The 15,774-nt window shown below is 47.0% G+C and overlaps 1 protein-coding gene across 1 annotated transcript; it reads left to right on the top strand.

Moving 5' to 3' along the window:
- Window positions 1-2,064: 2,064 nt before the first annotated feature.
- LOC133895882 (glucan endo-1,3-beta-glucosidase 5-like) lies at window positions 2,065-14,945 on the top strand. Its single transcript, XM_062336405.1, has 2 exons — window positions 2,065-2,698; window positions 13,539-14,945. Exons 1-2 carry the CDS (start codon window positions 2,196-2,198, stop codon window positions 14,668-14,670), a joined length of 1,635 nt encoding a protein of 544 aa, XP_062192389.1. The 5' UTR covers window positions 2,065-2,195; the 3' UTR covers window positions 14,671-14,945.
- Window positions 14,946-15,774: the final 829 nt, after the last annotated feature.

Below are 15,774 nucleotides of genomic sequence, written 5' to 3'. Positions count from 1 at the left end.
TGCCTTGACCTACTCTAGGGGCCACGTGAGGGCCAACTAGCGGCAGCGGCACCGGGACTATGATGGTGGGAACAACCGAACGTCAGCGGGGAAGACAGCAGTAGGATTGTACATTTGTTTTTATAACTTACATATGCATCTTCGATTCGTGAGCTATTCTTACATATTCGGACACGTCTAATCTCTATGTCTACTTACCATATCGTAACTACATTTCTTATTTCAATGTGACCGCACGCTAGTTGCATTTCTTAATCCAATGTGACCACACGCTACTTTTTATCGTCCTCAGCTATGTATGAACCGTTTATGACAGACCTAGAAAAGTATTTCTTACCAAGCTACTTATACACGAAGTGACCACTCGAAAACTCTATCGGGAGTCTAACTTTAGTCACGAAGTGATCACATGACTCAACTTTAACCATTAAATGACATCACCTTTGTCCTGGTGTAATCTGCAGACATGAATTGACTGCACCACTCAACTTTAACAATGAAATGACAACACATTTGTCCTTGCGCAGGCTATAGACAAGAAGTGGCAACACGGAAAAGCTTTTACCAAAAATTAAATAACAACACATGTATCTTGACATATGGAATCTCTGCCCAGCATCAATGCCACAACTTTTCCATTCTTCAAGAGGGAATTCAATGCTCCTGCCCTCCGTCACCATAAATGACCCCACCTTCATGCATGGATACACTACTCATTTCTCAGTTCTCTTAACTGCAATGTCTTTCTCAGCTCCACCAAGCCCACCCAAGAAACATTGGGGGATTTTTATCTCCTAGGAGGTCGAACCACCGATGTGCTTCTGTAGTGACTGTTGTAGGCTTCACGAGTCTCATGACATCTCCTACATTTATGGGCTACGCTTCTTCATGTGTGCCAACTACCAATACGACAAGCCTCAATATGGACCGTATAAGTACCCACGGGTATAGCGACAAAGATCAGCCATATCTTTCCCGATTTCACACACTGTTTTACTAATCTCTTATCATGTTCTATTTATCCAGTCTTCTCCACCTATCCGTGACTTTATTGAATGGCTTGACATTGAGCAAAATGAAGACCAGAAGCGGTGGGTCGACATAACTATGCGGTGGAGAAGGGAAGCTTACGCACGCCGGGAGTATGAGCAACAGCAAGAGGAACTACGCCTGAAGGGGCAGGAAGAAGAGAGCATGAAGAAGGTAATGCAGGACCATACCGCGGCTCAGGCCCGCGAAGCTGAGAGGGCAAAGAAGCGGGAGAGAGCCCGTCGCGCTAAGACAGCAGGTCCCGATGCCCTACGAAAGGGCAAATATCCTATGTGCACTCAGTAGAGAGTATCTAATGTAACTCGACATATTTCTACTCCCTAATGCATGTTATGATTAGGAGCGACGCACTATTAAATAGGTCTTTATGCGAACCGTACATGCCAACTTTTTTATCGTTGTGTCTTCGTGGTTACAGTCCCATATAATGTTTTTCACCGTATGTATAATCTTATGTTTGTCGCCGTTTGTAACCTTATTACCGCGTAATATGCTGTGAGTGCTTCGCATATATAATTTATTCACAAATATTGATTTTGTATCCTCCTAACAATACGTAAACTAGTCCAAAATATCGCTTCCCCAATATGCCGTATTGGTCACTTTTTAACCATTTTAATTCTAAATTTTGCAACATATCAATTTCAAATAGTGAGCAATTGTATACATTTACAATTAAAAAAATTCAGAGTTTGGTCTACCCGCCCCCTGAGTAGAGGCCCTTTACCGCTCTCTCAGGGGACGGTTAGCCCACCCACCCTCTCAGAGGGTGGTAAGAAAAAAATTAAATAAATACTTTTCTCGGAGCAATATTTAAAAAATAGACGCCTACCGCCTTTTAAAAAGGCTACAGCTCTCTCAAAGAACGGTAAGCCCCCAAAGAATCTATTTATTTAGATTTTTAATGAAAAAATATAAAAATAAAAAAAGTCTTTATCAATCCGAAGCCGATGCTAGCCCGGCGTGGCCCGGCCCTGTCGCCCAGTAGCCAGCACAAAGATCGCGCCAGAACCACAGCAGAAGACCACCGCAACGAGAGCAGAGCAGACAGCATCACAGCAGGGCAGGATGGTGAAAACCTGGCCACCTTTGACTCCACAGTGGCGCCTCGGCAAGTGTACCACCGACCATCATGCCGCAACCGCATGTTGCTTTTCCTCCGCCACCTTCTTTACCCGGCTCACTCCCAGTCCCAATGGCAGCAGCGCTTTTGTTCTTCCCACCCGCTGCCCAAAGATCCCACCTTTGTATCTCATCCTCCATGGAGCCCCACAAAACCGCCGCCTAAAGCTCCCTCCCTTCTTCCGCCAATGGCCGCCGCCGTCACAGTAGTGTTCGTGGCGTTCTTGGCGGCCCTGCCGCTGGGGGCGGAGGCCGCGGTGGGGGTAAACTGGGGCACCGTGTCGGCGCACCGCATGCCGGCGCCGGTCGTCGTGGAGCTCATGCGCGCCAACCGAATCGCCAAGGTCAAGCTCTTCGACGCCGACCCGGCCGTCCTGCGCGCGCTCGCCGGAAGCGGGGTACAGGTCATGGTGGGCATCGGCAACGAGATGCTCGCGGGCATCGCGGAATCGCCCACCGCTGCCGATGCCTGGGTCGCGCACAACGTATCGCGGTACGTCGGCGGCGGGGGCGGCGTCGACATACGGTGAGTCCTCTCGCGCGTTCCTGCATGAGCATTTGATAGGTCTTAGATTCTTGAATGGGATGAATGCTGTTTGTATGATCATTTGGGTCCTCCGAGTGACTGCACATTAGCTGCTTGCGTTTATGTTTGTGTAGAAATTGACAAGAAATTCGAAGATCGGTTTAGTGGAAGCGTTCGTTTGCTGTTTCAAGTCCAGTTTGTGTACTGCAGTTGCAGTCTCTGTATCTCTTTGTTGTGGTGTGGCCTTATTTATGATCGACATGGACCACACAATTGTGTTGCTTTTTTTTTTTGTGTTATAGTTGATTGACTGGTCCTTGTTATTGTGTTGTACTTATAGTGTGTCAGTGGTTTCAGTCAAGGTTCGCGTTACCGACCGGAGGTCGGTTACCGACCTCCGGCGGTAACCGAAAAACCGCGGTAACCGCGATTACCGGTCAAAAATTCAAAAAAAATTCAGAGAAAATTCATTCGGCAAATTTTAAATTTTTGCGAAAAAATCATGTTTTTGCCCTCTCGGTAACCGAGCGGTTTGGGTCGGTTACCGAGCGGTTTGGGTCGGTTACCGAGCGATTTTCTCGCATTTTTGATTCGGTCGGTTACCGAGTGGTTTGGCTCGGTAACCGCTCGGTTTTCTCGATTTATCGAGCGGTTTTATCGAATTTCAACGCAGTTCAACAAAAAATCTAAAAAAGGGTTCAATCTTGTAAAATCAATAACTAATTCATCCGAGCTTCAAATCAAGTGAAACAAATTTTGTTGGATTCCTTGTAACATGATCTACATGATAAAAGTATTTATACTCATAAAAAAGTTCAAAATTTTCTGTGAGAAATTTTATTTGTTAAACCAAGGTAAATGCATAGTTTACTCTTTGCTAATCCAAAAATCATGAAACTAATTTTTTTAGTCTTCTTACATGATCCTATATCTTTTAAAAATATATGAACTCATGAATTAGTTATTGTAACATGCATGATTGTGTAAATGTGTTGCGACTAGATTAATTCATAACTGACCCATCACACCTTAAAAATTAGTGAAACCACTTTCATTAGCTTATTTATATTATGATTTACGTAGAAAAAATAATAGTAGACATGAAAAAATTAATTACAGTGATTTTTCTTAACATATTCACTTTATGCTTGTGAACTTTGTAAAAATCATAGAGAATTTAATAAAACTCTAAATAAAGTGAAATCAATTTTAAAGGTTCTCTTAAAATACGTTTTATACAAGAAAAATATGTGTTTGCATGTTACACTTTTCCTTAACGTGAGTTAATAATTGAGCCGCACGCTTCAATTTTTTTCATTTTTTTCAAACTTTCTCCCTATAGAATATGATGCAAACGACATTATTTTTGAAAAAAAATTTCACAGAAGTTCTTAGAATTGTGTCTAGTTTTTTTTAAGATTTTTTTTGAATTGTTTTTAAATTTTTTTATTTTTTCGAATTTTTCGAATTCAAATTTCGGTTACCGAGCGGTTTTTGAAATCGGACCGGACCGGGAAGGTCGGTAACCGCGATTTTTGAGCGGTTACCGACGGTTTTTTGAACCCTGGTTTCAGTTTGTTGTGTGACCTGGCATTTCGATTTGAATTTGTTTGTATATTGGCCCAAAACAAAATTTCTTGGAAATTAGATATTTCCATTCGTTCAGTCAAATTAATTTGATAACGCTAAAATAAAGCTGAAATAATGCTTGACTCCATGTTCACCTAAACAACCAAGTGTTCTTCTGCGTCCTGTGTCTTTTAGAAACCACCAAGTACAAATTCTTACACTTAGCAACTACTGCTTGACTGTATGAAATTTGTACCAGGGTACATTATATAGTTGGACTTCAATACGAGGAATGTAGATATTGCTTTTGTTGATGACATTTTTTTGTAAGAAATCCTTTAATTGTGCAACGTATGGATCATTTGTTTTCTGGCTGCTATTTTGACAAACATATTTCGAAACGAAAAGACAAACAAATTTTTATTACGACAATCTTTAAAACTAGTGCATATAAGGCCTGTTTGGTTCGGACCTGGCACAGGCAGCTCCGGCCAGGCAGCAGCGTCAGCCCCAGGCGATCGGACGCCTGAGGGCGCTGCCTGGCCAGGCATCTCTGGCCAGGACTCGGTCCAAAAGAGCCATAGTGCATAGTCACATGCATGTTTTCCCCGCGAAATTATTGTGTTTGAGCTAATGTATACAGTTTCGTGAAACATAACATGATTCCTCTAAACCTTACAACTATGATGATTATTCTTTGCAAATCATGGTGAAATATAATGTGCTTTTAGTATGCATTAGCATCTTCTTTTTTTCCATCTACTGATGCAAATCTATGTAAACATTTCTATTCCAAGTCGGGTTAGATTTATTACCTTTTTGAGATATCCACTTTAGCTTTTTCCTGCTTCAAATGTGGATAGTAGCCAAATAAGCCATTTCAGTTTCAGATGTAGGCATACATTTCTATTCCTTTTCCAGTAGAGTTCTCTTCTCATGTAGAACTCAATATGTTGCTAACTTTTCCATTTTAGTTCATCTCCTATGATATACTGTAGTTAAGTTGACTCTTGAGCCCAATTGGTCTTGTCCCTTATTTTGTTTGAGCTTGCCACAATCAATGTTGTATTTTGAAACCATAATGTACCTGGGTGAACGTGCTACCCACAGAAAAAGGTGTAGGCAGTCAAAAGGGAGAAAAGATAAACATATATTATGGATATGATAGCAGACATTCTTTCCATGTCAAAAGAATGAAAAAAGGTGTAAGATGTTACTTTCCCTGTAGACCATAGCCACGATAGCAATGTGGTATGAGCTTACACCCGTACAAAGATTGAATTGAGGTGCATGTGCTGTTGCTGGAAAACTTTTTTAGGTACGAGTAGCATTGCAAGGTGGTGAGTGCAAGTAAACACATTCCAAATAGACCGTACCTTAAACAAAGGAGAAAAGAAGGGGAGGAAGGGAATGCTTAGTTGGCAATGTGATTGTTCATTATACTTGCTGTCTAGTTTCAAAAACTTATACTTGCTCTCAAAAGTTTGTTAGAGCTTCCATGTCAAATATTGTGGCCCTTCTCTCACTATACCACTTCATTTGCGTATAAGCTCATACCTAAAATACCTGTGTTATAAGTTATGAGTTTATTGCACCAGCCCATGTGTCTGCAGATGCTTATTCAAGCTCAAACAGTGGCTTTAAGGATACATATGTTTAGCGTGGTTAGTCCATCACTATGTGCATTTTTGTTGTTTATTGCTGGCCCTCCATATATTTGCTACCCAATGTTGCAACATTTATGCATACATATGTATTGTACCGAATTGATGATCTTCAAATAAATATTGTTTCTGTTTATTATGTGAAAGAGGCAATTGCAGTGAGCCAGTGACCAAAATTTGTCATCTCCAAAAGCTGAAAAGAGCTTTTATTGACTTCTTTTGGTGCAATCAATTGAACATGATTTTAATTTCAATTTAAGATAAGATTGTGTTGGGGGTCGCCATCGAGGACCCCCGACGCTCTTAGGCTCCGTCAGCCTAAGTCCGAAGGCCACCATGATCAAAACCCCTCTGGAAGCCGTAGTGATGTGACCAAGGCTGCAAAATTGTCTCCGCATTTAATTGATGTGCACAAATAATGTCACATGAATTATCTGCAGAATTGTGTGATGGCAAGGAGCATGAAACCGAAATAAAAGGAATAAATATTTCTCCCCTCGGTTTGCATGTGCCGCCCAACAAGGAGTCCATGATTTTTGGAGCAAAGGTTGGACAGAAAGTTGGACTCGTGGAGCTAGTCTCTTATGCCAAGTGAACATATTTTCTTGGAGATAAAATCGATAGTAAACAAGAAATCCAGCTAGAGAAAAGAAATATTTCCTTTTCCTTTTTCTGCCACAAAAGGAAACAGATCTGTTGGGATCACGTCGCGCAGCAAGGCCAGGAGAAACTTCACGTCACGAGGGGTTTAATCCTACAGCTAATGACCCATGGCTCCCACCATGAGATTAGCATGCAGATCATGTCCTTTTGTTTTGAAGATGGCATATACATGAAGTGTTTTAGTTATTTCCATTTAGTTTGATTGTTACGTTAGGAATTTGTGAGTCGGCTTTCATGCCAAGATATGTGTGGGTGCCCTGGTTACAAATAGCCAGGGTGCGTCCAATGTAAAACTCAGATTTTGATGATGAAATAGACCATGATATGTGTGTTGGCCATGTGCCATTAGGGTTCATCCATGTTATCAAGTTTCGGTGAGAGCTTGTCAAAAGTCACCGAGTTGTCGAGCAGATCAAGAACTTGTTTCTTGGGTTGCCCATCGAATCTATATGATTCAATCCTTCCCGATCGTGTTTTGTGTGATCATGGGTGGGAGGTTCTTTGCTACGGTATTACATCTGTACATCAGATTGTAAGGTCGTGCTAGTTATCTTCGTATCTTCGTTGTTCCATCGTGAAATATTGGGTCGATCCTCATCACTAGGGCTTCGAGTCGCCACGGAGACCCAAGGCTCCGGAGCCCACGGACCCCTGAAAGCCGCTAACCCTCGGAGGCTTAGGGGAGCGATGGCCCCCCAGCAGGACTAGCAGGAAAGGGACCCACCGGCCACGTGGTATCTGCCACGAAGTGATCAGTATTTAATGACGATGTGACTATCGGCCGACCTAACACACTGGGCAGAACGGGCGCCGCAATAGAAAATCGGCCAAGTATTGTGGCCGCTTGCCAGAACAGTCACTGTCACTTGCGGTAACAATATTTTACGAGACTGGCCCTAGGTCCCAGTTGTACATTGATGACTTGTATCTCTACCAACACCATAGTGATATGTGTGTACACTTACATTTTGGATGGTAATATAAATACTGACACATGGCCACCACACCAAGGGACGGATTTTTTTTCATCACTGAAACATTCTCTTCCTCTCCACTTCTTCTATAAGCTTGAGCCACTCCAGTAGGTTGACTCTCGCCGCACCTTATTGGTGGAAAAATTTTTCTTCCACCAACAGCTAGCGCCGTCTGTGGGGAGGAACGGTGTAACACTCAGAGAGATAAAATGTCACCGAAGAAGAAGACCACCAAGGCGGCGCCCTGAGCAGCTGGCTCCATGACAACGCTTGCGCGGAAGTCCGCACGGCAGCCGTGGCCAAACGCTCGCTATGCTGACGCTAGCGCCCCAACCAGGGATCACGATGAGTCCACTCTCGGGCGGAACGAAAGCCCCGTGGCCACCATTGATCCGGTCGTGACCCCGACTGTGCCTGACACTAAGGGCCTTTCCAGTTCGGAGGCCCTTCAGCAGTAGTACGACGAGAACCTCGTTACAACCCAAGGCGTTACGGCTGAGGCCATAGATGTACATGTCGTCACGGCCAACCAATAGGCACATGCAGAGGCCCTTCAGGCCTAACTGGAGGAGCTGCAGGCGACCCTACAGGCTGCGCAGCAGTCTACGACCATAACCATCGATGCTCCCGTGACTACCACCGAAGTGGCGGGTCAGGCTCTGGGGGCCAGCGAGGGCGTCTTCTTTGCCCCTCATCGTCCCCAAGCGCTACCTACAGTTAGTTCGCAAACACCTAAGCCTCGAACCCGTCGGCGTGAGGCTTCGCCCCTAGACTCTAACTCACCTCTACAGGCGAGCCTACAGGCAGAGCCCTTCCCATATGGGTTTTGGACCTCCAAACTTCCTAAGTCTAAGGGCGATTCAGACCTAGGTGAGTTCGTTCGCTCGTACACCCTAGCCATCGAGGCCAACGAAAGCGGGCAGGCTAGCATGGCCAAATGCTTCTCCCTTATGTTGGAAGGGGTAGCCCTCTGATGGTTTTGGACGCTGGAGCCGGGGGCCTTTTACACCTGAATCCAGCTCTGGGACGCCTTTTGCAACAACTTCTATGGCACCTTCGTTGAGCCAGCGACCTCTGGGAGTCTGTTCGCCGTCAAACAACAGCCGGGTAAGACCCACCAGGATTACTTCCGGAATTTTCCCAAATGAAGGCCTAGATAAAGGGCATCTCGGAGTCATCAGTCATCAACGTAGCAACCCAAGGCTTGGCCTTCGAGACCCTCTTCGATTGGTTGTACCGGTGCTCGGTGCGTACCGTGGATGCCCTCATGTGCAAGTTTGAAGAGTACGCTTGTGCAGAGGAGCCCGAGCTAGCTCACGAGCGGCTTGCGAGCCAAACCGAGCCATGGAACCTTGGCTCGCTCGGCCCAATAGTCTAGCACTCCAGTGTCAGTCTGTAGCCTAGGTCTTCCGTGAGGATGAGACCACAGTCGATCTCGTTTGGTCTTTGGATGCCACAGCCGCTGCTCCACCCTCTCCCTTCCTGGCCTCCCCCTCTTCCTCCCCGGCTCCCCGCTCACTCCGTCGCTCATTCCCCACTCCGCCAGGGCGCCACCGTAGCGCCGCTACTATCACTAGCGGCTGGTCTAGTAGATTTGCAGCTGGCGACTGCCCGCTCTGGTGCTCCTGTGGCCCACCTGGGATTTAGGACTGGCGCCCGCCCGCTTCGGCACTCCGGTGGCCCCAACCTCCTCCCCCGCCTTCTCTCCGCCATCGACCTCCCCGATGCCCCTGAGCCCTGAGGTGCCCTTCGCCGCCGACAACCCTGACATAGCAAAGGACCCCAACCTCCACACGCAGCTGAGGAACACGATGCCCTTGAGCTCTCCACAGCCTCTTCTCAGTTTGCTTGCAGAGCTACAATATTGTAGAGATTTGATTTGAATCCATGTACCTAGTGTGGTTAGATGCAATTTTTTTGATGCTCTGGTGTGGATTTGATTCCATGTGTTTATGTGTAGACAGTGTGTGTGGGCATAGGTATTGTGCATCATCTGGTGCTTGTGTGCGACTGCCTTTATGCATATTTTTTGCTCCATTGATTTGCTGCCCTGCTTGTTCAGAGCTAGGCCTTGTGATGGATGCAGTGCAGAGCTAGATAGTTGGCTGTGGTGATGAAGGGTGCAAAGCCGTAGCAAGTGTGAGGCTATTTGGTGGGAGCAGTTATGCATATTTGTGCTCGGTTTGAGAAGCACTGGTGCCTGATGGTCTGGCAGGCTCTCCAGCCAGCTCGAGCCCACAACTGAGTCGAGCAGAGCAAACATTTTAGCTCGGTTTGTAAACCGAGCCGAGCCTACAGTTCGTTGAGCTTCTACGAGCCAAGCTAAGCTAGGCTTGGCTCAGCTCGTTTCCAACCCTACCTGCCAGGCCGCTGCCTCTAATTGCAATGCCACCTCCTCCAGGGGCCTCCGAGCCAAAGATAGCTCGATCTCCCCGCTCCTAAGGAGAGACAAGGCAGAGATAAAGGCAATCGACGCCTGCAGGCAGAGTGCGAAGTCGTTAGGGGTTAGGGCTTCGAAGCTCAAGCCCCGCTCTTAGAGTGATGAGACAACCGCCGTGGAGAGTACGACTCCCTCGGCCCCGGCCATGAGAGCCAGGTCATGGCTGAGAAGATGCCTTGAGGCAGCGAAGCAGTCGCCTCCAAAGAGACTGCCTTGGGTGCCTCCGGAGGAGTCGTCGGGTCCTCCTGGGGAGCCATAACCTCTAGGGCAAAGCCAAGGTTGGGTCCGCTTCGACGACCCCTGTAAATAGGAGAAAACACAGAAGTCAGGATCCTTAAGCGCAAGCACAGCGGGGTTAAAAGGGAACAATGTGTCACCCATGTCAACGGTCGTAGCAGTAACGGGGCCCGTGATGTCCTCGTTGTCGAAGGGGTTAGCAACCCCTCCCCCCATGCCGCATAATCGTCAAGGGAGACCTCACGTCCCCCTACGCTTTAGCCATGGCCTGTTGGGTTTGGGACAGCTGGAGCCTTCCCCAAGCTGCTCCTTCCGGCCTAGGACTCGTCCTCAGTCACGCTACTTACTTCTTCGGTGCTATCGGCACGCCTTCGACGCTTCGTCTCATTTGACTCCGCCTCGAAGGACTCAGTCACCGAGCTAGCACACGAGGCTGTGGGGCCAAATGAGGGCCGAGTCCAGAGTGGGATCGCGGAGGTTGCAACACCTGAGGCCCCGCGCCCTTGCTTTTCGGTGACTTGGGGCTCTATCAGGTCTGGCCACGCTGAAGCCAGCATTCTGAGGCGGGAGCAGATGCGGTTGTGCTGCTTCCAGTTCCTGACTAGCTCCAAACGCTGGTCCCACTCTGTAACGGAAGGTTGGCCGAGGAATCTGTCCACGATCTCGGCCGCTTGGTCCAGAGTAAGGCACCCTTTTGAAAGTAAAAGGCATCTCACGTCTATGAATTTGATGATAGACAATGGGGAGGACTCACTTGAATTGACGGTGGGCCCAGAGTACGCGTTCGACTCGCCTTCCTCACCTTGCTCGAAGGCGTGGTCCCAATCTGCCTGGAAGGGCAGAATGTGCAGCATTGTGTACTCCTCCATGAGATAACGTATGCTCATCCTCCGATCCACCTTCCGAAGGAGTGCCGCTCTCAAAGTGAGCTGAGCCTCGGGTATGTCCACCACCGGGGTCCGGACGTAATGAATGTCTCGGTTGGTAGAGCGGAGGGGGTACCTGAAGCCCACGTCATAGTAGAACCACCCCTTCGGCCATCCGGTATACCACCTGTTGTTAATGGCCTTCGCTGGAAATGCGTCATGATACTCCTGCCAGAGCTGGAAGTTCACGCTACCGAAGTTGAGGGCATTTGTCTCTCTGCCCTCTATCTGAGTCTTCAGCTCGCAGCTTGCTTCATGAATAGTGGAAAAGAGCTCCGCTCATCCCTCACAGTCATCCACCCACATGGCCCATTCGAAGATGGCCAAGCAAACGATAGCGTTGGCCGAAAGTTGGGGGAGCTCCACGTAAAAGTGGCGGAGCACCCCTTCGAGGGGTGGTACGGCAGGAAAACGAGGCCCGCGTCAAACAAGGCCTAGAAGACCACGGTCTCATGGCTCTGTAGTGCTGGGATCACAGTCCCCTACAAGGCAGGAGTGATGGATCTAGAGGGGATCTTCCCCTCCTCGACCATTCTGTCGAGCTTAGCCTCAGTGACGGTTGACGCCCCCAGCGTGCTAGTTTGCAGGTGGTACTTCTTGCTGGCACGGTGGAGCGTCACATGTGGCGGCGGTCCAGGAAGCAGCGAAGGAACCACTGCCGCTTTGGTTCCCGTCGGCACGCGCGCATTGATGCCCCCGCCCGCTGCTGGCTCACCCACACCGGCGGTGGCGACGGAAGCCAATTCCGCCTGATGGGTGGCAACGACTGAGGTTGCTAACGCAGCAGCAAGATTCCCAAATGATGCACGGTTCGCACCAGGGAACTGGCTCAGCCACGAACGCCAGAGCGAGTCATGAGGTCCCTAGGATGCAGTGAGGAGCGCTCGTCGGCAATAGAGACTGGGAGTGCTAGGACTGGTGGGCGCAGGCGAAAGGGCAAGGGTGGAAAGGAGCAAGGATGTCAGATAAGGGCGAGATCCCTACTTTATAGACTAGGGGAGGAGTTGTTGCTTACTCGAGACGCATGCGCATGCCCCGTCACTTCGCCAATAGTCATGGGCAAGCGGAACTGTTCTCCATGATCCTCCAACGTCGAGACACCACGTGTCCCACCACCGCCTGGCAAGACATGACTGCACCCCTAACCGCAGGTTGCATTTAATACCCTCTCTCGCAAGTGGGCATTTGGCTTGACCATTAGACCGGCACTTGAAACGACTCAAAACAACCAAAGACCATGGGGCCCCTAGCAACGGAGCCAAGGATCGCCGGAGGCCCTGCTCCGAGGACCTTGAGGACGGCTGCACCGCTGGCCTCTCTCGTGAGAAGCTACTGTTATGGGGTCACCATCAAGGACCCCTGACGCCCTTAGGCTCCACTAGCCTAAGTCTGAAGGCACCAGGATCAAAACCCCTCCGGAGGCCCCATGCTTCGACTCACCATGGAGACCCAAGCCTCAGGAGCTCGCGGACCCCTGAAGGTCGCTAATCCTGGAGGCTTGGGGGAGCGATGGGGTCTCCCGGTAGGATCAGCAGGAAAGGGATCCATCGGCCATGTGGTATTTGCCATGAAGTGATCGGCATTTAATGCTGATGTAACTGGCAGCCGACCTGACACACTGGGTAGGACGGGCGCCGCAACAGACGACCGGCCAAGTATTGTGGCCGCTTGCCATAACAGTCACTGCCACTTGCCGTAACAATGTTTTACGAGGCTGGCCCTAGATCCCGGTTGTACAATGACGATTTGTATCTCTACCAATCCCACAGGAGTATGTTTGTACACTTACATTTTAGATGTCAATATAAATACTGACCCATGGCCACCAAGAGATGGATTTTTTTCATCACTAAGGGCATTCTCTTTCTCTCCACCTCTTTTTCAAGCTTGAACCACTCTAGTAGGTTGGCTCTCGTCACACTTTTTTTGTTGAAGACCTTTTCTTCCACCAACAGATTGGTAGGACGGCCTTTCAGTACAATTGTTCTGAACGCTGCGTCTGTTCTACCTCTATACAAGAATATTATGAAGTTCCTATTGTCAAGGACTGGAGCGACTTGGATACAAATTCATGGGCAATGTGGAATGTATCTTTTATCGAGATTGCTAATTATGAGTATGGGTTAAAATACGATAGGCTAGAGAATGTATTACTTCAGAATATTTGCAATGAAATGAATATAGTACATATTTTCTTTTCTTGTTTGTTGTTGTTGCTGTGCGGCTATTTCTATTGTAGGCCTGTTCAAGCGTTTTTGCTTGCTTTAGACTATTTTTTCAAAAGCTGTAAGATTGTTTACTAGCGGCTGATGATTTTGTTTATTAGTTTGTATTTTTTCGGTGATAACTCTTCCCTAATTTAAGCAGATACATTGCTGTGGGAAATGAGCCTTTCCTGACAAGCTATCAGGGACAATTCCAGTCATATGTTCTTCCAGCAATGACCAATATTCAGCAATCACTGGTGAAAGCTAATCTTGCCAGCTACATAAAGCTAGTTGTCCCATGCAATGCTGATGCTTATCAAAGTGCATCTGTTCCATCACAAGGAGTGTTCAGGCCTGACCTCACTCGGATTATGACCCAGCTCGCTGCTTTCCTCAGTTCAACTGGGGCTCCATTCATGGTCAATATCTACCCCTTCCTCAGTCTTTACCAGAGCTCAGACTTCCCGCAAGATTACGCATTTTTTGACGGATCTAGTCATCCAGTTGTGGATGGGTCAAATGTGTACTACAATGCTTTCGATGGTAATTTCGACACACTAGTTTCTGCTTTGAGCAAGATTGGCTATGGACAACTACCAATTGCAATTGGTGAGGTAGGTTGGCCAACTGAAGGAGCACCTAGTGCAAACCTGACTGCAGCAAGGGCATTCAACCAAGGCCTGATCAGCCGTGTTTTAAGCAACGAAGGAACTCCATTGCGCCCAGGGATCCCTCCAGTTGATGTATATCTTTTCAGCCTTCTCGACGAAGAGCAAAAGAGCATACTGCCTGGTAATTTCGAGCGACACTGGGGAATTTTCTCATTTGATGGGCAGGCCAAGTACCCACTGAATCTTGGACTAGGTAACCCAGTTCTGAAGAATGCCAGGGATGTCCCATATCTTCCACCGCGGTGGTGTGTCACGAGCCCTGGTCAAAATCTTAACAATGTAGAGAATCACTTAAAGCTTGCTTGCACTATGGCTGATTGCACCCCTCTCTACTATGGAGGTTTGTGCAACGCCATTGGGGACAAGGGAAACATCTCTTATGCGTTCAACAGCTACTATCAACTGCAGAAACAGGATGCTAAGAGCTGTGATTTCGATGGACTTGGAATGGTAGTTCACCTTGATCCATCCATTGGCGAGTGTCGCTTTCTAGTTGGTATAGATGACAATAGAGCGCTTGCAATCTCATCTTCTTCAGGCAGCTCGTCCCCGGTACGCTGCGGATTGTGGATTTTGACATTCTGGGTACTTGTGTGGTTAAAAATTGTGGGTTCTTTCTGATGTCGAACAAGCTCTCTTGGGCATGATATGCATGTACTTGTGAGGTAGCTTCTATCCATGGATTTTAGATTTAGGAAATGAGAAACATTGCTAGCTGTATATGATCATTAGAATGTTCTTGAGATTGTGCTGTCCTATTCTGCTGGCTGCATGTTCAGGATAGGAAAAAGAGCTCCCCTCTAGATTGAAACGCAGATTGGTAAGAGATCATTTTGTGACTCTATTTGGCCTTACTTTTCGAGATAAATCTATATACGATAATCATGTTTCCAGCCTAAATGTTTAAAGAGAGATTGATAGTCGACAGTTCAAAATTTGACTAGAAAACAACAAAGTTTACATGATCGGAGGAGGGAGTTCTAAACCATACAGTTTTGCATGCTCATCGGGAACGATATTGACATGGGTTATGATCACCCGTCGGCCATCGGGTATTCCTCCAGCATCATGTCAATGAAAGTTTGCACACGCGACGAAGATGATATTGTCATGGGGCTTGTACACCCGTTGAGATAGATATTGTCTATAACACGATTCATGTAATTTAGAGACAATTTAAAAGATAACTCATATAACACACTGTTAGTTTATGTCCATAATAAATGCAGTAGAAGAGACATTTGTTCTTGTTTGGCATGCTACAATCTGTCTCTTGCTCAAGAGACGATATTGTTCTTTCTTTATTAACCACCCTCCACGTCATTAGAAATCTTAGGTGGCAGCTCTTATAGACAGCTGACATCACTCTTTTGTACGCGCCCTCAGGGTTTTGCTCAACCACCGGTCATTAATACAGTGCTAATGGTTTGTCCTAGGGGACGCTTAACTCTAGGAAAATGCATTTGACTATTCGCAATGGTTGCTCTTTTCTTTTTGCGAGGTTATCTATTGCCACTTGCCAGTTTTGCAGTTGCAAATGCATCAAACTAGGGGTGGAAAAAAAAATCAAAAATTGAACTTAGAAACCGAAGCAAAACCGAAATAACCAAATTTACGGCTTTTTTAGTGTTCACTTTGTGATTCTGTTTCTAAAACAATACTATTTGGTTTTTTATTTTTGAATTTCAGAAACCAAACTAACCTAATAAACTGAACTGATGTATA

Source organism: Phragmites australis, chromosome 16 (genome assembly GCF_958298935.1).
Source record: "Phragmites australis chromosome 16, lpPhrAust1.1, whole genome shotgun sequence".
NCBI classification, from domain to species: domain Eukaryota; kingdom Viridiplantae; phylum Streptophyta; class Magnoliopsida; order Poales; family Poaceae; genus Phragmites; species Phragmites australis.
Note: the sequence above shows the minus strand (reverse complement) of the source record. Positions and strands in the feature narration are given on the sequence as shown.